General features: G+C 57.5%; 3 protein-coding genes across 6 annotated transcripts in view; 1 reads left to right on the top strand and 2 right to left on the bottom strand.

Moving 5' to 3' along the window:
- ASH1L (ASH1 like histone lysine methyltransferase) overlaps positions 1–9,733 on the top strand; it is a 65,298-nt gene extending 55,565 nt beyond the window's left edge. For 3 of the 4 annotated variants that reach the window (XM_066337834.1, XM_066337833.1, XM_066337837.1), the window contains 6 exons: positions 2,796–2,934; positions 3,391–3,563; positions 4,729–4,895; positions 5,785–5,825; positions 6,435–6,736; positions 7,546–9,733. In XM_066337834.1, the coding sequence (XP_066193931.1) occupies positions 2,796–2,934; positions 3,391–3,563; positions 4,729–4,895; positions 5,785–5,825; positions 6,435–6,736; positions 7,546–7,637 (914 nt within the window). In that variant the 3' untranslated portion in view covers positions 7,638–9,733. Of the gene's footprint in view, positions 1–2,795; positions 2,939–3,390; positions 3,564–4,728; positions 4,896–5,784; positions 5,826–6,434; positions 6,737–7,545 lie in introns of those variants that run through there. The other variant, XM_066337836.1, reaches the window with a different exon arrangement.
- A 2,080-nt stretch (positions 9,734–11,813) lies between these two features.
- Positions 11,814–18,012, bottom strand: RUSC1 (RUN and SH3 domain containing 1). Its single transcript, XM_066337840.1, has 9 exons — positions 16,269–18,012; positions 15,808–15,948; positions 15,367–15,443; positions 15,061–15,235; positions 14,849–14,954; positions 14,715–14,761; positions 13,516–14,518; positions 13,080–13,208; positions 11,814–12,431 (listed from the first exon to the last, which is right to left on the bottom strand). Exons 1-9 carry the CDS (start codon positions 17,776–17,778, stop codon positions 12,263–12,265), a joined length of 3,357 nt encoding a protein of 1,118 aa, XP_066193937.1. The 5' UTR covers positions 17,779–18,012; the 3' UTR covers positions 11,814–12,262.
- A 765-nt stretch (positions 18,013–18,777) lies between these two features.
- FDPS (farnesyl diphosphate synthase) lies at positions 18,778–21,452 on the bottom strand. Its single transcript, XM_066337846.1, has 9 exons — positions 21,249–21,452; positions 20,981–21,121; positions 20,832–20,912; positions 20,631–20,753; positions 19,967–20,055; positions 19,732–19,804; positions 19,548–19,625; positions 19,337–19,471; positions 18,778–19,138 (listed from the first exon to the last, which is right to left on the bottom strand). The coding sequence occupies exons 1-9, from the start codon at positions 21,387–21,389 to the stop codon at positions 18,938–18,940; spliced, it is 1,062 nt and encodes a 353-aa protein (XP_066193943.1). The 5' UTR covers positions 21,390–21,452; the 3' UTR covers positions 18,778–18,937.
- Between the last annotated feature and the right edge of the window lie 586 nt (positions 21,453–22,038).

Below are 22,038 nucleotides of genomic sequence, written 5' to 3'. Positions count from 1 at the left end.
TCTGTGGAAACTTCATTTTTGACGCAGAGGGGCATCTGTATAAACTGGAATTGAATTCAAGTTTCCTGGTCTTTAGAGCAAGAGAGCATCTGTCTACATCTCCTCCTGAATGCTCCTTTTTCAGTCAGGCACAATAATGCTGAGGTTGCTTTCTTCTCGTGGGAGATGTGGGGAAGAAGAGTTGAAAAAAAGCTCATTTAAAATTAGATGGTTTAGAATTGAATGGTTTTATTTACATTCTGCTTGGAGCCAGCAGCTCCTCTCAGTATGTTCCTTGTTTTCTAAGAGTCTTTTAAGGAATCCACCTCCCCAGTTTCTTTAAAAGTTACTGTTAAAGTTGTAAAGAGAAGCTGTTATTATCCCAGTTTTAGCAAAGGTGGGAAGAAGACACCAAGCTGTGGGGTGTGGTCAGAATGTTGGAGGGAAGAAGTGGATCCAGAGGGACCTGGAACAGGCTGGAGAGGTGGGACCGTGTGAACCTCATGGATGTCACCAGAGCCAAGTGCAAGGTTCTGCACCTGGGTCAGGGCAATCCCAGGCTGCAGCCCCAGCTGCAGGATGGGTGGAGGAAATGGCTGAGAGCAGCTCTGAGAGAAGGATTTGGGGTGATGGGAGACCAAAAACTCAGCGTGCCCTGGCCATGTGTGTTCACAGCCCAGAGACCACCCGTGTCCTGGGCTGCAGCCAAAGGAACAGGACCAGCAGATAAAGGAATGGGATTCTCCCTCTGCTCTGCACTCCTGAGACTCCACCTGGAGTGCTGTGTCCAGTTCCAGGGCCCCCAGTGTAAGAAGGACATGGAATTGTTGGAGCAAGTCCAGAGGTAGCCATGAAGTTGCTGAAGGGACTGGAGCCCCTTCCCCTATGGAGCCAGGCTGGGAGAGCTGGGAATGCTCAGCCTGGAGAAGAGAAGGGTGTGTGGAGACTCAGAGGCCCTTGCAGGATCTGAAGGGGCTCCAGGGAAACTGGAGAGGGACTGTTCATCAGGAACTGGAGTGACAGGACAAGGGAGAAATGGCTTCAAACTGACAAGAGACAAAGTTTAGGTTGGATATATGGGAGAAATTTCTGCATATGAGGAGTCCTTAGGAGCATCTTTTAAACTTAGGCATGATTGCTAAATGTGATTATATTAATGAAAATAGAATTGCTTGTGCTTCACTTTAATTCTGAATCTGGTTATAGCAAAACTGAGGTGTTGATGACCCTGGGGCCACGTTGTTCTCAGTGGTTCCCAGGCATGTTTTTCCCAATCTGAAATTTGCTAATTAATAACAGTGATATCTGTGGAAGGCAAACAGCCATAACTGCATATGCAAAAAACAGGGGAAAGAAATAGGAACAAAAACCCAGGAGTTATTGTAATTTAAGATGAGAAAAACGTTCTACCTGAGTCAAAAAGGCAAAGGGAGTATCAGAAATTGTTATGCACAAAATAGCAGAGGGATTGTGCCTTTCTCTAACCTCCTGGGGTGTCTGTTTCCTGCCTGCCCTGTGCTGCTCTGACATCCCATTGCACAGAGGATCTCACTACCTATAAAAACAAGGATAACAAGGATAATCTGATCTGGATCATCTTTTCTGTGGACAGAGTCTGCCCAGGTGATTTGGAGGGTGAATGATGAAGGTCTGTGAAACGTGTCTCAGGAAGGTGCAACGAGGCAGTAATTAGGGACCAAACAGAAATTAGCTGGCAACAGTTAAACTCTAGAAAGATTTTTTACAAAAGCATAACTAGACTGTGGCAAGCTTTACCACAGGAGGGTGGAGAGGTCAGAGTATAAATGATTCCAAAAAAGATTAGACCAATTCTTGGAGGAAGGATTAATCTCTAAAGCTCTAGCCTTTGGCTCTGAAAGTCCATAAACAGCAGAAAGGCAGCTGGGCAGGGGCAGCATGGGGAGGCTTTTCCTTGGCCTGCCTGTTCCTGTGCTTTCTCCTGAGCAGCTGCTGCTGCCCGTTTCTCCAGCCAGAACATTCTGCTGTGTGACCTCTGGTCCTACCCAGGGGAGGTTTTATGACTTGGGACCTCCCAGGTCTTGGTCATTTTTAGGTAAATAGCAGAAGGGGTGGAATCTCTTCCCAGCCCTGGAAGTGCTTAAAGCCAAGTGAGATGGAGCTCTGAGCAGCTTATAAGATATCCTTGCCCATGGCAGAGAGGTGGGTCTGGAGGGTCTTTAAGATCCTTTCCAACCCAGGTCATTCTGGGATTTGACAGGTCAGAGCAGAGAAATTAAGGAGTAAATTCACCTATGGGACAAAACTAATAAATTTAAGTTTAGGGGTTGGCCTTGGGAAATACTTCTTGATTGCCAGCAGTGCCAGTTTGTTGCATTCTCTTTACCTTTACTGAGCTCTATGTCTCATCAGAATTCTGCTGGAATAACCAAATGCTTGGGGCTTCTCAGGACAGGATTTATTTTCTTAATAGTAATCTTCTCTCTAAGCATCTTCTCTCTCAAAGATTTATTCTTTACACATTGCAGCCGTCACTAATTCCTACACCTTTTCCTAATCATGACTGACATGTTTACATATCCCGTGGTCTATCATGGTTTTGATTCCTTACAGGTTGGTGTTTTCAGTCTGGGCATGGAAAGTTGTGGGTAGTTTTTCTGTCAAGCTGCTGCGAAAAACATCGGAATGTTTTTGGCGGGTTCTGCGGCGGGTTTGTTCTCTGCAATCCAGCATTAAGCGCCTCTGTTGTGTTTGTTTTAATGACTGTTTCCTCTGGTTCTGATGTGCTGGGCTCAGGCCAGGCTCTTTACAGGTGTGTCCTTTGTGTCCCTGGGCAGGTGACTGTGTGTACCTGATGAGAGACAGCCGCAGGACCCCCGACGGACACCCGGTGCGGCAATCGTACCGGCTGCTGTCCCACATCAACCGCGACAAGCTCGACATCTTCCGCATCGAGAAACTCTGGAAAAACGACAAGTAGGTGCAAGACACTCTGAGACATCCCACTGGCCTGCCTGGCAAAGCACAGGAATTTTGTGGCAGTCTCGTCTTAAAATGAGCAAGGTCCGGGTGCAGAGGTTGGGGAATTCTCACAACTGCACAGTGGAAACACGTGAGGTTGTGGAGGTTTAAGCAAAGGATCAGAGATAGAAATGGATGGATTTCCTCAGTGTTGGAGCAGGCTGTGGCTGCAGTGACAGCTGTGAGGCCGTTCAGTGCTGTGCCCTGGCCAGTCAGAGTCTGCTGTGCCCACGGAAACCACGCTGGGAGTGTTTGTCCTCTCTGCAGGCGGGAAGTGGAATATGGAACACTTGCGTGACTCTGCTGTTCATCACAGCCAAGTGCAAGAGAGGAAACTCAAAATGAAGCAGGGGGCATCGAGCGAGTTGTGTCAGGGGCTGATGTGTGTTTCTGTCCCCTTTGCACCCTCAGAGAGGAGCGCTTCGCCTTTGGCCACCACTATTTCCGTCCACACGAAACGCATCATTCCCCGTCTCGGAAGTTCTACCACAACGAGCTGTTCCGGGTGCCCTTGTATGAAATCATCCCCTTGGAGGCCGTGGTGGGGACGTGCTGTGTGCTAGACCTGTACACCTACTGCAAAGGTGAGAATTAAACACATTCCTAAGCATTTGGGCAGTGGGCTGTGGTGGTTTAACCCCCCTGACAGCTCAGCCAGGGGGTTGGGATAAAGATAGTTTCATAGTTGAAACAAATTAAAATACTGTAATAATGATGATAGCAGTAGTAGTAATTAAGGAAAGGAAGGTTACAGAAAGAAAGAGAGGTGTCCAGTATCTGAAGGAGCTGGAGGGAAGGTGGAGAGGGACTCTTAATCGTGAACTGGAATGACAGGACAAGAGGGAATGGCTTCAACCTGAAAAAGAGGAAATTTAGGTTGGATACACAGAGGAAATTCTTCCCTGTGAGGGTGGGGAGCCCTGGCACAGGGTGCCCAGAGAAGCTGTGGCTGCCCCTGGATCCCTGGAATTGTCCAAGGCCAGGTTGGACACTGGGGCTTGGAGCCACCTGGGATAGTGGAAGGTGTCTCTGCCCATGGTAGCAGATGGCATGAGATGAGCTTCAGGATCCCTTCCAGCCCAATCCACTCTCATCATTCTGTGAATAAACCCCAGGAAGCACAAGTGATGCCCAGGGCAGTCACTCCCCACCCAATGCCCATCCCCAGCACCCCTCAGGAGATCCTGGCCACCCCATGGGGCTGGACACTCTGTGGTGTGGAATGTCCTGGGGTCAGCTGTCCTGGGCCTGCTGTCAGGGCAGGGGACCCTGGAGAGTTCTGTGCTGAGGGTGAGCACTGCTGGGCACCAACCAAACCTTGGGGTGTGAGCAGCAACATCCTCACCTTGAATCAGACACAGCTGACCCAGCCACTGGGACAAACTCACTCAGTTCTGAAGCAAGGATATTGCACTGGAGTTGTTCCTGCTGTCCAAAGGCCGTGGGGGATGTTTGTGTGTTTCAGAGCTGAGGACACACAATGGTTTTGCCCTGGGACTGTTTGAAGAGGGACAGCAATGGGCAGGGAAGGGAAAATGATGTCAGTTGCTAATTGTGTCTGTGAAAGTTTGGGAAGTGTGTGGTTAGAGTATTCAGGTTCTCCCTCAGGGTGACACAGCAGCGTGTCGTGCTGGGGTTCTGAATGAGAGACTGAACAGGGACAGTGACAGCTCCTGCCTCCCTCACACTGTGATAAACCCCACATTTCCCCCTCAGTCCATGACTGGTTTTGCCTTGTTTTGGTGGCAGGGAGGCCGAAGGGTGTGAAGGAGCAGGATGTTTACATCTGCGATTACCGCCTGGATAAATCAGCTCACCTCTTCTACAAGATCCACCGGAACCGGTACCCCGTGTGCACCAAGCCCTACGCCTTCGACCACTTCCCCAAGAAGCTCACACCCAAGAGGGATTTCTCAGTAAGTGGGTTTGCTCTCAGCTTCCTTACCTGTTTTTGGAGACTGGATGGAGTTTTGGGAAGCTGCTGGCTGTTGATACATGAAGCTTGGTCAGCCAAGGGGAGCTTGATCCTTTAGGTGAGGGTCAGGCTCTGCTCCCAAAGAACAAGGGACAGGACAAGAGGGACAGCCTCAAGCTGTGCCAGGCAAGGCTCAGGCTGGACATCAGCAGGAATTTCCTCATGGAAAGGGCTGTCAGGCCTTGGCAGGGGCTGCCCAGGGAGGTTTGGAGTGCCCATCCCTGGAGGTGTCCAAGGAAGGGCTGGAGGTGACACTCAGAGCTCTGGGCTGGGGACAAGGTGGGGATTGGGCACAGCTTGATGGGTTGGGAGGCCTTTTCCAACCTCCATCATTCCATGATTCTGTGAATATGCACAGCCTGGGGGAAAAGCTCCCTGAAAGCAAGCTTGGAAAGAAAACTGGGTGTAACAGAACCTGCAGTTGAGAGGCAAAGAGGTGCTCAAAGGATGGTAATGGTGAGCTCAGAGAGGGTCTCAGAGCAACAGGAGGGTTAGATCCACAAACCTGCAAATGAGCTCTGTTCTTCCTGGAGCAGAGGTTTTTGTAGTGGCTTTGGAGAAGGTTCCAGACTTGTGCTGGGCAGAAAGCAGAGGTAATTTTTATCATGATGGTCTGTGTCTTGAAATTTATTTAGATGTGAAGAGTCAGACAAGTCTAGCTCTAATTTATCTTATTACATGATTGTGCCTCTTTCTGTGAAGTCTCTTTGGCATACACCAGCATTTCCAGAGTGTCCTGCATTGGCACTTTCAGAGTATTTGATAGGCCAGCACTTCCTTCCACTAACCATTTGGTTTGGTATTCATCATAATCTTCATTGTTGTTGCAGCCTCATTATGTGCCAGACAACTACAAGAGAAATGGAGGCAGGTGAGTCTCCCCTCCCAGATTGTTGAGAAGAGATGAAATCATTCTAGCTTTTTGTTGTGCCCACTCTTCCCCTGCCCCTTTCCCCTGGGTGTTATGGAAATAAGAAGTTTAAATTATTTAAAGCTCTCTAAACTTTCAGAGAGATAAAAGGGAACATAGTGAGGAGGGATAGATAGGCAGCCTTAATAATGTATATCAGGAAAAGAAAGGAGCCATTTAAAAGTCAGAAAAAAAGCAGCTGAATGAGGAGATGTCCAAAACAAGAGGCTCCAGCCTTCCCAGATGGACAGACTGAAGTCCTGGACCTGCTGCCCGTGTCTGTGGGGCAGTCAGAGCCCAGATCTGGTCAGAGACAGCAAGAACGCCCCACTAAGGGCTGGGCCAAACCGCTTTGGAGGCAAAATCTTTTGCAACTGAAAATAAAAGCCATTTGCTTTTCAAAGCTGAGTTTGGTGTGGTGCAGATAAAGTTCTAAGTGCAGGGATTGAGGGAAGAAATTGAGCTCCAGAGAGTCCCTGCCCATGGATGAGTCCTGGACTCGCTGGAAATTGTCCTTTCAGGTGAGTGTCTGAAAAACTGCTCTTTAAACCCCCCTCTTCCTCCTGCAAGGTCATCCTGGAAATCCGATCGCTCCAAACCGCAGATCAAAGACTTAAACCAAGAGGAAGATTCCCTGCCCCTGATGGAGGAGGTGCTGGGGGCCCCTGAGCAGGCTCCAGGGGAGCTGCCCAGCCCCGAGGAGCCCGACAAGGAGCCGGTGCCCAGCGAGAGCTGCGAGGCTGAGAAGAAGGGGGACGAGCCCCCCGCGGACACGAGGCCGCTCTGCAGCCCCGAGGAGCGGCGGCACCTCCAGAGGGAGAGGCTCAACCAGATCCTGCTCAACCTCCTAGAGAAAATCCCAGGGAAAAACGGTGAGAGTTTAGGCTCTGGTAGCCCCAGGTCTCCCGCCAGGTCTAGGGTCGCTTTGCTGAGCTGTGTTGATAAAGTGAATGTTTTTGGCTGAATTTCTTCCTAGTGGGCATTAGGAGAGTCGTTTTCTTTGCAGCTGTGTTTTCCTTTGCCACAGAAATCCTCTAAATCCAAGTGAAATTTCTTACAACTTTGATACTGTTTTGTATAACATTTTTAATAACCACAAAAACTTTCCATAAACCAATCCCCCCCCATCATTCCATATCTACAACGGAGAAACTTAACAGACAGGCCAGGAAAGACTGAAGGGAATTTGGAAAGTCTCTTTTGACCTTTCATGAGCTTTCTCTGGGTTCTGAGTACCTGCTGTAGGTGTTGTCTGAGCTGTGGGATAAGGGGACAGGGGTTCTAGTGGTGAAGTGTGTCCCTGCTTTTAAATTAAAGCCCAGGATGAGCCCTGTCCAGTCTCTTCCAAATTCTGGCAGTGTCAGTCATGGACTGATGCTTAAATGGGGTTTGAAGGAGCTTTGGAGGTTGTCTGGTCCAGCCATGGCTCAAGGCTTGGGTCACTCAGCACCTTGTCCAGGTGTTTTGGATTTCCTGGAGGGGAACATCCTTGAAAGAACCAGGAATAAGGAAACAGAAATTCTGTGTTCAAGAACGATGGGAGGTGGCACTCAGTGCTGTGCTCTGGGTGACAAGATGAGGATCCATCACAGGTTGAACTCGATGATCGTGGAGGTCTTTTCCAACCCCCTCAGATTCTCTGATGACTGAGATCCCCTTCTGCCCCTGTGCTCTGTTGCAGCCATCGATGTCACCTACCTGCTGGAGGAGGGCTCAGGACGGAAGCTGCGGCGCCGCACTCTGACCATCCCCGAGAGCACCTTCAGGAAGTGACCCAGGAGGGACAGCCGAGCTCTGGGGTCTGTCACTGGGGCTGGGGGCCAGAGCCCAGCCCGGGGAAGGAGGGCAGCAGCAAACTGACAAAACTACAAACAGTAGCACGTGGGGGGCCGGGCCGGCACAGCGCCCACCCTGCTCTGCAGTGCTCTTGGTGTGTGTGTTGGTGGGCGTGCCTTGTATTGATGTTAGGTACTGAGGAAACCTCGTGGTTATTGTCCAGGATGGTCAAATTTAATTTATTTTTGCTTGATATTCCCACTCAGAGGAAAAAAAAAAAATTTAAAAAAAAAAAATGGGGAGGGCAGAGGAAAAGGACTGAGTTACTCTGAGGAGGATATTCCCCATGGTCACTGCTAACCTGGGATTGTACCAGCCGCCACGGCCCACGCCAGGGAAGGGAATCCAGGAATCCAGAGGGGAGAGGAAAGGCCCAGTGGCTTCAAAAGGAAAAGCTGCCCTAAAGCTGTGGCCTCTGATTTGCACAAGTCCCAAGAAGAGAGAAACGTCCCCAGACGAGCGCGAGGTTCGCCGTGGGTCGGCCCGAGCACGTGTCCCTGTGGTCTGTGCCAAGGAGAAGCTTCCAGAGGCCCTTGGAGCGGGGCAGGAGCACCGGGATGAGGCACTTGCTGTGCAGGGGAAAGGGGCAGGGTGTGAGGTTTTTTTCACTTTTTTTCTGCAGAGAAATTTTATAAAACGCGAAGTCAGCTCCTGACGCCACCATTGCTGTTGGTTTTTTTGATAAGCTGTGGTTTCTCGTGTGTCTCGTGTGTTGTGCAAATAAAATTCTGTTCAAAGAAAAAAAAGGAAAAAAAAACCAAGAAAACAAACAAAAAAGAAAAACCAACAAAAAAACCCACAACCAAACCCCAAGGACCCTTTCACTCCGTGCCCGTCAGGCAGTATCCGAGCGAGTGTTTGTCGTGAGCTGTAGAATTTTATCAACTGCTAACACTACCCTCGTGTGCTGGTGGACAGCTGAGCGTCCTGGCCGCGGGTTCCGCTGGCCCCACCCCATCGCGATTGTCCCGACAGCCCCGAGGCTCGGGACGGGCCCGGGCGGCTCCCGCTGCCCCCGGACGGTGGCTTTGCTTTCCTGTCTCAGACGTACACATGCATATCCAGTCCTGTTTTAGGTGTTCTTATAAGAAATCCGGTTTTTAATGTGCCAAGTTGTATATATATCTGCTGCGTGGATGTAAAGCAATACCGTAGTTACATGTTCCTTTTTATGGACCAAGCTCGTCCTAATGTACATTCTTGTTATTATTATAATTATTTTACTCTTAGTGGAACATGACTCATTCCATTAACTTTTATGTGTTGATTTAAAAAGAGAAAACAAAACAAAACAAAACAAAAAAAAACACAAAAAAAAAAAAAGAAAGGAAAAAAACCCTTTGAGAAAAAAAAAATATTTTATTAAAAAAAAAAAAAGAAATAAGAAAATAGTTTGGAATATTTTCTTACTGTAGAGAAGCACTGTACAGTACCAGGAACCCTGAGTATAAAATACTCGTGCGTGTAGTAGGAATATCGCATGTCCAAACCCTCGAGTTGTCTCATTTAGTTTCAAACGGAAATCATTGTCTCAAATGGTGTTAAACACTAAAAAGTTTTTAAAAAAAGAAAAAAAAAAATAAAGTGCGTACAGAAGCGAGACACTAGCTCTGTCATTTTATCTTTCTTTTGTTGAAAGACTAAACAAAATGTTTTTTAGACAATCAAATGTTAGGTAAGTGCAAAGAATTGTTTTTTCTTACTGGTGTAGAAATTAATGACTTTTTTTATTTTTTGGTTATTTTATAATACTGAGCAGACCCGTGTGTCCCCAGGATCGCCGCCGGAGCCAGGAAGCACTACGTTACTGCAAATAGAGCTGAACCTTAGTCTGCATGGGTGTAGGCTGTGTGATTGCTGAAAATAAATGCTGCTAATATATTTCCTTTTTACAAAGCATATCTAAATAGATCATTGTTTTGATGTTAATCTTTGTAAATTATGTATTACCAATTTTAACATTGGATGTAATTGCATAAAAAGCCTGCATCTCAATCCTGAGAGTCTAGTATTAAATGGAAAATCTTTTCCTACGGCTGGCTCGGGGGGTTTTCTTTGCTGAGCTGGGTGGGAGTTGTGGATGTGCCAGAGGGCAGGAAGAGGGATCTGGGCAGCCTGGATCCATGAGATCCTTGGGATCCACGGGCCGACAGGGTGAAGGGATCAGCAAATGCTGGGTGCTGCCCTTGGCTGACAGCAACCCCACAGAACGCTCCAGACTCGGGGAAAAGTGGCAGAAAAGCTGGAAAGGGCCTGGGGACAGCAGCTGGACACGAGCCCAGGGGTGCCCAGGTGGGCAAGAGGCCGATGGCACCTGGCCTGGACCTGCCCCAGGGCGGCCACTGGACCAGGGCAGTGACCCCGGTGCCCTTTGCTGCCTCTGCTGAGGGACCTCAAACCTGGGCTCGGTTTTGGGCCCTTTGTGACAAGAAGGAGGTTGAAGGGCTGGAGCATGTCCAGAGAAGGGAACAGAGCTGGGGATAGGACTGGAGAATTCCTGAGGGAGCTGGGGAAGGGGCTGAGCCTGGAGAAAAGGAGCTCAGGGGGGACCTGGTGGCTCTGCACAAGTCCCCAAGAGGAGGGGACAGCCGGGGGGTCGGGCTGTGCTCCAGGGAACAGGGACAGGAGCAGAGGGAACAGCCTCAGGCTGGGCCAGGGGAGGCTCAGGGTGGACAGCAGCAGGAATTTCCCCATGGAAAGGGTGCTCAGGGCTTGGAAGTGCCCAGGGAGGTTTGGAGTGCCCATCCCTGGAGGTGTCTGAGGAGCTCCTGGAGGTGGCACTCAGAGCTCTGGGCTGAGGCACCCCTGGGATGAGGACACCCACCCGCGATGGGAACACCCCACTGCCGGCTCAGCAGTGGCGTTCCAGTGTGACCCCAGTGTCCCTGCGGTGGCACAGATGTGGCACGGTCACCACGTTGGTCAGAGGGGCTGTGACCGTGGCTGCCTCAGAGGCCAATTGGGGCAGGAGCCATTAAATCCACACATTTGGTTCCTATTCCCAGGTTAGACACCCCAGTGCCTGGAGCCCTCCTGTCCTGTGGGTGGCAGGTTGGGGACTGTCACCCCTGGGCCGTGTCCGACTGTGGCACCTGCAGGGAGAGACCAGGGTCCCTCAGGAACGAAACAACTTCTCCTCGACACCCTTTCTGTGCAACCTGAGATTTCATTTTCCCTTTCCCAGTCTGACTCTCTGTCATCATGAAAATGCCAGGTTTGACCTCTACACTCCTTTTAAACCCAGCCCAAGGCTTGGAGGGCTGTTTATTTAAAATAAACTAATACATAAATAAATGGAAGTATCACCTGCCTTCCTCCCCTCCTGCCGTGACCCCATTTCAAAGTCCAGAAGCAGCTGCGGAATTCAATCAAACCTCCTTAAGGCAAGCCAAGGAACATTCCAATTAGGATAGAACGTCACTCGTCTGAGAATAAAAACTCCGGAGAGAGAAATTAAAATGAGAGCAGAGTGAAAGGAGAGCAGCTTTACCCTGGCAGCAGAACCCAGCCCGGGGACAGGCACAGCGGCTTTTTGCCGCAGAAATGGGAAGTCAGAAGGGTGAATTGTGGCCCTGAGCCATGGGAAGCAGCAGCGGCCCAAAACTGCCTCTGGGGACAAGCTGCTGCTGCCATGTGGCCACTCCCCAGTACGGCCACACCTTTCTTTCACTGGGGAGCCCAGCATGAAATGTAAATTCTGGGATGAAATCACAAGCAATGAAAAAAAAAAAACCATGAATAACTTGGAGCCATTTAGCCCCTACTGCCATCCTCTGGGCCATGGAAAGATTAGTTGAAGTTATATAAATAACTAAACCAGTGACCTGGGCTGTTCGCAGTGCTGTGCATCTCCCACGGCTTGGGGCTGGTCGCCAGCAGCTTCTCCCGGGATATTCCTGGCTCTGGGAGGCTGCAGCCGCCTCTCCCACGCTGTGGAGGAGCCTGGACACCTTCTGCTGGGGCAGGAGGCCTCCCTGTCCTCCCTGGCCTGCAGCAGGGATGCTGAGAGCCAGCATCACCCCACTGGAGCCTTTCCTCATCCCAGCCCCAGCGCCAGCTCGGGCCACCCACATCGGCCACCGGCCACCCCCAGAGCTCATTCACACGCGTGGATACGTGAGTCACAACCTTTATTTCCAGCTTTTCCCCCGTGGAACAAGCTCATTCCTGTGGTTACAACTATTTACAGAGTGCTGGGGCCGGCCTGGGCCGCCGGGGCAGAGCAGGGCACGTGGAGGTGACAGCGGTGGCAGGACACGAGGGCACGGAGACGACACTGGGCAGTGTGAGGGACAGGAGCCATCCCTGCCCTGGCACAGGGGTGGGCAGCAGCTGAGGAACCCCGAGCCAGAGCAGCCCCCGAAGAGGAGCCGCGGCTCAGCGCGTCCCGCGGACACGGTGGCAGACACGGGGACGTCATGCAGCAGTGACAGGCACAGGACAGGGTCCCCTGGGAGCTGCCAGCCCCGGAGGTGGCGAAGCTGTGGCAGGAGACATCCCCTCCCGGAGCCGGCATCCACTCCGGCAAAGCTCAGCTGCTTCCTCAGGTTCCTTCCACCTCCTCACAAAATCAGGGACGTGTAACCGACAGGAACGAGGCCGCTGCTGTTTCCATGGCAGCAGCGGATCCAGTCTTCATCCACAGTAGACAGAAGCTCCAGGACGTCCCCTTTTTGGAAGCTCAGGTGCCCGTCGGCGGTGCCCGTGTGGTCACACAGTGCCTGGACTGCCCTGCAGCACAAATGTCATCGCAGAGTTGGGGATGGAGTCCCCTCCCTGGGGACCCCGAGGACCCTCAGAGGATCCCGCAGCTCTGGGGACTGGAATTGGGCAGAAGCAGGGGGCTCCTCGGGCAGAGCTGCTCACTGAGAAGGGATCTGTACGTCCAAGGAGCCACCCGAGAGAGCTGTCCTGTCAACCCCGGGGGTGGGAGCAGAGCAGGAGGTGTGGGGACATCAAAGGGGACATGGGGACATCGGGGTCAGCGACAGTGAGGATGGAGAAGAAGGAAACACCCAAACATTTTGGGATGGCCACATGCCCGCCCCGCTCACTTGCCCAGGGCTGTTCCCACCTGCCACAGCCGGCTCACAGCTGCCACATGCTTGTCCCAAACAAGCTGCCACGAATCCACAAAGCACACGAGAAAACGCTAAAAACTGTCCCCAAAACGCCTGGGAAAAACATCAGATCCCAGGTGGGCAGAAGCTTAGGTTCCCCCAAAGCTCAGCAGAGGAGGGATGCAGTTATGGCTCAAGCGAGCAGCGTCGCCTCTCTCTAGAGAGACACGTGGCCGTGTGTGGGAGCAGTCCCGGCTTTCCCCCCTCCAGAAAAGCCCACCACGGCTCCCAGCTCTGCCCACTCCGGTGCCGGTCTCACCTGCGGGCCGGGGGCGGGTCGGGCGTGCCCCTGTCCGGCTGCTCCGGAGCGCGGCTCCTGTCGGACGCCAGCCCCTTCACCACCCCGGCCAGGACACGCGGGCTGGGGGACAGCCAGCGCGACGGTCTCCTGCCACAGAGCAAAGGGAGCCACAAGCTCGCCTGGGAGCTTTGCCTGCTGTTTATCTCAGACTGTTCTGGTGATCTGGGAGTTGACAAGAAGCCATCAAGCACCACCGAGCCTCCCCATGAGCTCCCGCTGCTCCACAGGACTGAACAACGCGATGGCAGCAGCACTTGGGACGTGTAAGGGGCCAGGGGCACTGACCCTGGACAAGGGGCAGTACAAAATCCCCACGAGAACACCGTGGTGAGCCAGGCACAGAAACCCTTCCTCAGCACATGCCTCTTCCCCCCTCTGCCTGCCCAAGTCTTACCTGGACCTGGCCAAGACGGTGTCAGGGCTGGGGGGGAAGCTCCTGGATGAAGGGTTGGTGGCTCCAAAGAGCCGGCCCAGCCAGCTGCCCTTGTCAGGACCGGCAGGATTAGCCATCTCTGGGCCAGAAGGTGCTGCCTGCTCCCTGCTGGCAGGAGGTTCTGGGGAAGCAGCCAGCAGGTTCTTTCCAGCAGTGGGATCATCCAGCTTGGTGAGTGCTCCAGTTCCAGTGGGCAAGAAGAGGTCTTCAGGGGAAGAGGTCGCTGAGGTGTCAGTGCTGCCGCTGGGCTTTGGGCCGGAGCATTCAGGGCCAGCTTTGGTCTGAAGGAGCTGCAGCTCTGTGCCTCTGGGCTCGCTCACAGCACTTTGGGATGGGGCAGCCTGGCCCGGGCTGGGATCCCCTGCAGCCGCCCGCAGCTTCGTCCACCAGACCAAGGGAAACTTTTCCTTGCTAGGAGCAGTGTAAATCCTGGAGCTCTGGCTCAGCTGGCCCCACCAGCCACTGAGGCCAGCCCCAGCAGTGCCCCCAGCGCCCTCCTCAGGCCCGTGGCTCTCCGGGGGGGTGTCAGAGCCCAGCAAGGTGCGGCTGAGCTGGTCGCCCCAGCGCAGCACGTGCTGGAAGGTTTGCTGCAGGGCGGCCCCCACCGGGGGGGCAGGGACCAGCCCACCCATGGTCGCTTGGGACCGGGCCCTTGTGCTGCCCCCCACCCTGCCCAGGGCATCGGGAGGGGTCTCATCCTCCAGGCTGGCTCCGGCAGCACCGCTCCGGCCCTCCAGAGACGCAGCCCCCCGCACCGGGACGGGCCAACGGCCGGGAGACTCCAACCGGCGCGACAAGGGCCGGACGTCCACCGAGAGGTGGTGGTGTTCAAAGAGCAAGTCCAGGTGGAAAGTCAGCACCGAGAGGGGTTGGATGAGCAGCAGCAATTCGTCAGCAAGGTGGGGAAGAGGGCCTTGGCTCAGGGCGAAGAAGGCCGTGGGTGAGTAAAGCACAGAGATCACACCTGTGGGGACAGGGACACGTGAGGCAGGGGGAGAATGCCCTGTCCGTGTCAGCCAGACACCCTCCGTGCTGAAGATGCACCACGGAAAACGACGCCCTGATCCACCAGGGAAACTCCAGCCAAGCATTGATGTATCCCAACCCCAAAGTGGGATTATCAGCCTGGCCTTGGGGAGTCCCAGGCACCGTGTCCTTACCTGGGCTCTTCTGCAGGTGAGATATCCACAACTCCAGCTGTTTAATGCTAAAAAAGACAAAGGGAACCCAGATTAGAGCCCCTGGGACAATTCCAGCCTGCTGTGGCACTGGGGCTGGCAGGGCCAATACTCACTTCAGGAGGCCAAGGATAAAGGCGTGGAACTTCTGCCTGGTGCTGCTGAGGGGGGCCAGCCCGGCCACGTGCCAGCACAGGGAGTGCAGGGAGCGTGTGTTGGGGCCTGTGGGGTGCAGAGCACAGACAGTCACTGCCCAGGGCACACATCCCCCAGCCCGGGCCGCAGCACGGCTCCAGGCACCTGGAGACGGCCCCAGCCTCACCCTCACCTGTCTTCACAGAAGCTTCCACCACACTCCAGGGGGAATTTTTCCGCTGGCCTGTGATAACATCCTTCTGGAAGGGCTTCAGTCCGTCCTCCACCAAGGCATAGAGTGCAGGGCAGAGGGTGTGCAGCAGCAGGTACCCCACGTCGGGGTTGAGCCGGCTGTCCCCCAGCTGGGCCTGAGCGAGGCACGGGGAGAGGGAAGGGAGGAGAAGGGCAGCACCTGCCCCTGATCCTGCTGGGAGAGATGGGGGAATCCCACCCCCAGGACCCCCAAACCCCCTCCTGCCCAGCCTAGCCCAGCTCTCACCTTCTGCACCAGGTTCCGCGCGGTGCTGAAGTGGGCGATGACCTTGTCCACGGCGGAGCTGACGGCGACCAGCAGCGCTGGGGACGGAGGCAGAGGAGAGAAGGGTCAGCACGGAGGGACCCGCCGGGCACCGAGCGGCCCCGGACACCATCCCGGACCCTGAAGCCCCCACAGCGACCGGAGCCCGGCGGGTGGGGGACCCTCGGGGGGTTCGAGGGCGGCTGCAGGAGCACCTGCCGGGCCTGTCCCTGCCTTCACTGTCCCTCCGTGCCCTTCCCTGCCCCAGCCCAGCGCTGCGGGCGCCGCGGACACCGACCCGCCCCAGGACGATCCCCTCGCACCCTCCCGACCCCGGGGGTCCCGTTGCCCTCTCCTCCCCTCCCGGCCCGTCCTGTCCCACTTCCTCGCCCCGCGGAGGCTCCGGCAAAGACCTGCCCCAACCTTTCGTTTGCTCTCCATGGGCCCCCTCCGCTCTTCCCCCTCCGGGCCGGGCGGCTCCAGCGGCGGCTCCAGCGGCGGCTCCAGCGGCGGCTCCAGCGGCGGCTCCAGCGGCGGCTGCAGGGCCGAGCGGCTCGGGCCTGGCTGGAGAGAGCGGGGCAGCGGGCTCAGACGGGCCGGCGGCTGCAGCGCTGCCCGGGCCCGGGGGAGGAGCGGGGCCGGCGGCGGGGCCCGGGCCGCTCCAGCTCATGGAGCTGCGGCCGGCGGCGGGGCCGAGGGCGGCGGGGCCGGGCCGGGCCCGCGGCGGAAGAAGCGGGCTGCGAGCGGCGGGGCGGGGCGGGACAGCCCCGGCACCGCTCCCAGCGCCCGGCGCCGCAGCCCCCGGGCAGAACCCCCCGGGCAGAACCCCCCGGGCAGAACCCCCCCGGGCAGAACCCCCCGGCCCACCCCGGACACAGACTCACCCCCCAGGCAGGTCTCGTCTCCTCTCTGGGCCGCCCGTGGCACCGTGGGCTCCCCGAGCCTCCGGAGCGGGGCAGCGCCCAGCCCCTTTCCCGCTGGGGGCAGCTCCCCCTTCTCCACATCCCGGGGCTGCCCCTCGGCGATGGGCTGCAGGCTCGGCCGCGGTCTCCTTCTCAGCTGGTGGCCCTCAGTGTGTGCCAGCGCCTGTCCCCCCGGGGGCACAGGGGGATGCTGGCCCGGCTCTGCCCGCTGGCCCTTGGGCTGCCTGGCGGCACTGCGGGACCGCAGCTCCTTGAACGTCGTCACCTCTCTGTGTCTGGAGCCGGGAGGCCTGGCCGGCCCGTCCTGCTGGGGCTGGGGCTGAGGATTGGGCTGGGCCCGGGCCGCCTCCTGGCCCGCGGGGCCGGAGAGGAGCTCGCTGGTGGGGGGCAGCTCCGTGTCAGGCGAGAACACGATCAGCCAGTCGCTGCGGTCGACCCTGGCCTGGGCGAGCGTGGGGCCAGACACGTTCCTCTTCCTCCTCTGCGCCAGCTCGTGGAAAGAGGTGATGGTCTTCGTGCCCGTGTCTCTGCAGAGCTCACCTGGGCCGGCCCTGGGCTCTGGCGGCCTCGCTGGCCCCAGCGGCTGCTCTGCCCTGTGCGCGGTGAGGACCTGCAGCCGCCGCCGGGGCCGAGGGGGCACGGGCGGGGGGACGCCGCCGGGCCGGGGCCGCGGCTCCGGGGCGCTGCTCGGGCTCCTGGGGTCCCGCCGCTCCGGCACAGGCGGCGGTGCCGGAGGCGCAGCATCGGGCTCAGGGAGGGGGTTGCAGTTGGGGTCTAGGTCAGCGCAGGTACCCGTGGTCTCCTGGGCTGCTGTGCTGGGAGAGAGCTCATCGCACTGGGAGTCGAGCGAGTTGTTGCTGCAGAGGCTGTCTGGGCTCTTGCTGGCCGAGGCGGTGGCTCTCCGGAGCACCGGTGAGTTGTGGTTGGCATCTCTCCCATCACACGTCCTGTCCTGCTCAGCCAGAGACTCTCCATCCGGGGCGTTTTCTGTAGGAATGACGTTCGGCTGCTTGTCAGGCGACTGGGACTCTTCTCTGGCGAAGCCCTTGCAGTACACCGAGACCGGGGAGTCATCCAAGCTGAAATCCGAGCAGCTACCGACAGAGGAAGAGGAGGAGGAGGAGGAAGACTCCAGATCACAAGGGGGATCACAAGGGGAAGCCGCCTCCTCCTCGTCTCCGCTTTGCAGGCAGGGGAAATCCTCTTGCACTGCCTGGTTCTGGAGCCCGAGCGTCTCCGGCTCTGGAGTGTGGGACTCACAACACCGGCATTTCACGGAGGGACTGTTGGAATTGGCATCCACCGGCTCACGGTTCTCCGGGCAGTGGGTGCAGCCGGTCTGGTCTCCCCCTGTGGTGGAACCATCCGTGTCCTGGAGCTCGGGGTGCCGGGAGAGGTGCAGCCCCAGGGAGATGTGCTGCAGGTGGATGTGGTTGAGGTTGCACAGGAGGCCTTTCTTTGGAGCCAGCATGGTGCTGCCTCACTGGAAGTCCCGGGGCTCCCAGGAAAGGCCAGCAGCTCCTCTCTTCAGACCATCCAGCTCCCTGTAAGCACCAAACACCCTCCTGGTCAGGGAAGAACACAGCACGACAAACCCGGGGAGAGGCACAGCCAGGAGAAGAGGGATGGCAGTGACCTTGCGGCAGGGCCCGGCACGAGGGTCTGGGGGTCAGAGATGGGGATGTGCCCTGACAGAGGGGCTGCCTCAAAGCTTCCTGCCACACCTGGGGCTCTGTGGCCGGGCAAGGACTGCAGCCAGCCGCTGGTCCCTGGAGCATGGCCTGGGAATGATCCCAGGAAGCTCGGCTGCTCCGGAGCAGGATTCCCTCCGGAGGCTCGGGAGCATCTCGGGGATGCCGTCAAGGAGAAAACGCCCTTGGAGCATCGTCGAGGAGGCCGGGGGGGAGGGGGTGGTGCTGTCCAGGCTGGGGGCGGTGGCACCGCGGGTGCTCAGGGAGCGGGGCCTGGGAACCGCTGCAGAACCGCCGCCGCACCACCGGGCCCGGCCTTACCCGGGGGGAGAGCCCGGGCCCCAGGCACCTGCTGGAGGCTGCGGGCAGGGAACGGGCAGCAGAGACCGCGGGAGGGCGGCTCCGAGCATCCGCCAGCTCCGAGCATCCGCCAGCTCCGAGCATCCGCCAGCTCCGAGCATCCTCAGGGTGAGGACCGGCGGCCCGGCAGCAGAAGCGACCCTCCTGGGCGCGGCCGTCCCCATCCCCCTCCAGCCCCCGCCCGGCTCCATCCCTTTCCCCGTCCCCCGCTCACCTCGGCGCTGCGGCGGCGAATGCGGCTGCGGGAGGGAAGGAGGAGCCGCGGCCCCGCCACCGCCCTCCGGGAGCCGCCCGGTCCCGCCCCGCCGGCGGGGGCGGCGCTCCGGGCATCCCCGCACCGCGGAAAGCTCGGGGGATGCCGCCATCCCCCTCCCCGCCATCCAGCCCCGTCCCCACACAGCATCAGACAGCGACGCGGCTACAATAACTTATGTTTATTGACACTCGGCCGCGGGGAGAGCGCTGAACCCCTCGGCCGTCCCATCGCACCTTCCACAACTCGTCCCCGGCCCCTCCCAGGGCAGGGGGCAGCTCCAGCCACTAAGTCACTGAGCCCAGCCCCTTGCCAAGGCCCCTCCATCACTTCTGCCGCTTGTAGATCTTCTGTGCGAGGTCCAGGAAGATCTCCCGGGGCAGGCGCTGGGCGTGCTTCCCAATCAGCTCCTGTAGCCGCCGGTAGCTGCTCTCCTCGTACTCCCGGAAAGCCGCCTCCATGCCCAAGGCATTATAGAGCTCCTTCACCTTTGCCACCTTCTCGGGCTCCTTAGAGCCGTAGTTCTCCTGAGAAAACCCTGGAGTGAGTCAGGTCCCCTCCCAGCTCATGGCACTGCTGCTCCATCAGGATGGGGCCGGAGCTTTGTTCAGGAGCTTTGTTCTTTGTGCTCTCCCCCCTCCTCCCAGCCAGGTAGAGCCCTGGCACTCCAGGTGTATATTGTGGCTCTCCATCCCCTCTCCCAGGTGTGTGATCCCGGACTTCACCTCCAGGATCTGCCTCTGCTCTGGCGTGACCCGGCGCAGACACTCCACCACCAGCCAGCTGCACTTGTTGTCTTCGATGTCGGTGCCAACCTTCCCTGTCACTGCTGGGTCCCCATAGCAGTCCAGGTAATCGTCCTGTGTGACAGTGGGAACACCTGAGTGCCACAGCCAGCACCTGACAAGCACCAAGGGGTGCAGAGCCACCTCCTACCTGGATCTGAAAGAACTCTCCCATCTCCAGCAGGATGGCTTTGGCATTCTCGTGCTCCTCCTTACCATTAATACCCGCCTGAGCAAGGGAAGAAATAACAGGGATAAAGCCTTCCAGCACCTGCCCTCCTAGACAAGCTGACACGAGGGTGAAGGCCCTCCTGAGCTGTTCCCACCAGACTCACCATGTACATGGCCGCAGCCACGGGCAGGTAGAAGGAGTAAAACGCTGTCTTGTACTTCACAATCGCCTTGTACCTGTGCCAGAGGAAGCAGGCTCAGCCCCAAGGCCTGGGCTCTCCCACCCTCTGCAGGTCAGGGACAGAAGGGAGCAGCAGCAATCCCCCAAAAACCAGCCTCAGTCTCGGCTGTGTCCAGCACGGCCAGGGAGGGACTGAGCTCTGCCTGTTCCCTCCGTACCGCTGCTCGCTGAACCGGCTCAGATCCACTTGGGAAACAGGAGCAGTGATGAGGTCCAGGGTCTGCCCCAGTTCTGTCTTGTAGCCTGTCTGCAGAGGAAAGAAAGGATTTGTGGCCTCACTGTGGCCTTCCAGTGCTTAAGGGGCTTACAAAAAAGAGGGAGGAGGTTTTGCATGAGCAGAAGTAACAAGACAAAAGGGTGATGGTTTTACACTGGAAGAGGAGAGATTTAGATGAGATATGAGAGTAAAATTGCTCCTAGTGAGGGTGGGGAGGCCTGGCACAGGGTGCCCAGAGAAGCTGTGGCTGCCCCTGGATCCCTGGAATTGTCCAAGGCCAGGTTGGACACTGAGGTTTGGAGCCACCTGGGAGAGTGGAAGATGTCCCTGCCCATGGGAGGCAGGGTGGTGTGAAACAAGATGATCTTTAAAGGTCCCTTCTAACCCAAACCAATCTGTGATTCCATAATTTATTCACACAATCCTCCAGGAAAGTCCCAACACCACAGTGCAGATCCCAAACCCTATTTCAACTCCTCTTTGAGTCTAAAGGAAGGGCATGTCCAGCAGGATGCCCAGGAACACTCCGAGATCCCCACGCTGTCAAACATCAGGAAAGACGCAGACCCCAGGAAATCGGGAAGGGCTTGGGGAGCCAGGCTCACCTGCAGGAAGAGCTCCAGCAGGTGCAGGTAGTAGGGCTTCTGCCCACAGTACCTCCTCAGCACCCGGTACACCGACGACTCCAGGAGAAAAGCGTCATTGATGGCATCCAGCCCGATCCCCTCCTGCACCAGGAAAGCAGGGAGGTGTCACAAAGCCTCCTGACTCCCAGGGGCCACCCGCTGTGACCTGAACACTCTCACCTTCTTGTACCAGCAGGGCTGCCCACGGCGGGTCAGGGACGCGTCCATGATGTCGTCAGCCACCAGGAAAAAGGCTTGGAACTGCAAGAGGCTGGGTTAGGGACAGGGGGTCCCGCGGGGGGTCCCATCCCCAGGGTCCCGTTTCTCACCAGCTCGATGCACCAGCCCACGGCCAGGGCGCAGCGGAGGCTCTCCGGGTCCTGCTGCGCGGTGCCCGCCAGCCGCCGGAACGCGGCCACCACCGTCAGCCCCCGGTTGCATTTGCCGCCCGGCGCGTTGTACTCCAGCACCTGCGGGAGCGCAGCGACGTGAGCAGCCCTGGCCCGCCGCCCCCGGCCCCCAGCCCCTCGCCTGCAGCCCCCCGGCCCGGTCCCGCCGCCCCCCGGCCCGGTCCCGCCGCCCTCTTCCCCTACTCACCTGCTTCAGCCGCGCCACGGCGTCTCCCACCTCCGGGTGCCCCAGCCCGTCTTCCGTCAGGTCGCGGACGATCTGCGGGAAGAAGGCGGCGAACTCCTGGCGCTCGGCCGCCGCCCGCGCCCCGGGCTCGCCGCCGCTCATGGTGCCGGTTCACGATCCCGCCGCTGCCGCCCGCGACCTCCAAGGACCCGCCGGCCCCGCCCCCGCCCCGCCCCTGGCGCGGGGCACGCCGGGACGCGCAGTCCTGAGGCGCGAACGCGGCCCCTGCCGGCACCGCCGCTGGACTACAACTCCCAGAGTGCCACGCGGCCGGGAAGGGGCTAGAGGGCACGCCGCTGGAGCACTGCCCATTGGCCCGTTTCATCGCGCGAGGATGAGCCCAAGACGGCTCAGCCAATAGCAGTGCGGAGGGGGCGGGACCGAGACAGGTGATTGGTGGAGAGGGAGAATGGAGCGAGCGCCCGGCCTGGCGCGGGGGGCGTGGCCTAGCTGAGGGGCGGGGATTGGGGCGGGGCGTGCTCAGGGGGCGTGTCCAGAGACCGTGAGAGGAATGGGATGCGCTGGAACCGGGGAAAAAATGGGGGTGTGGGGTGCGGGTGGGGGCTGCCATGTGGTCTGTGGGGTTCTACAGCGGGTTTGGGGCGCTGCGCAGGTGTGGGGCTCCATTCAGGGGTGGAATACCATGCGGCTGTGTGTGCAGCACAAGTGTGCGGTGCAGCACAGGTATGGGGTGCAGCACAGGTATGGGGTGCAGCACAGATATGGGGTGCAGCACAGATATGGGGTGCAG

This window comes from Sylvia atricapilla, chromosome 30 (assembly GCF_009819655.1).
Source record: "Sylvia atricapilla isolate bSylAtr1 chromosome 30, bSylAtr1.pri, whole genome shotgun sequence".
Classification (NCBI taxonomy): domain Eukaryota; kingdom Metazoa; phylum Chordata; class Aves; order Passeriformes; family Sylviidae; genus Sylvia; species Sylvia atricapilla.
This window is presented reverse-complemented; position numbering and strand designations above follow the sequence as displayed.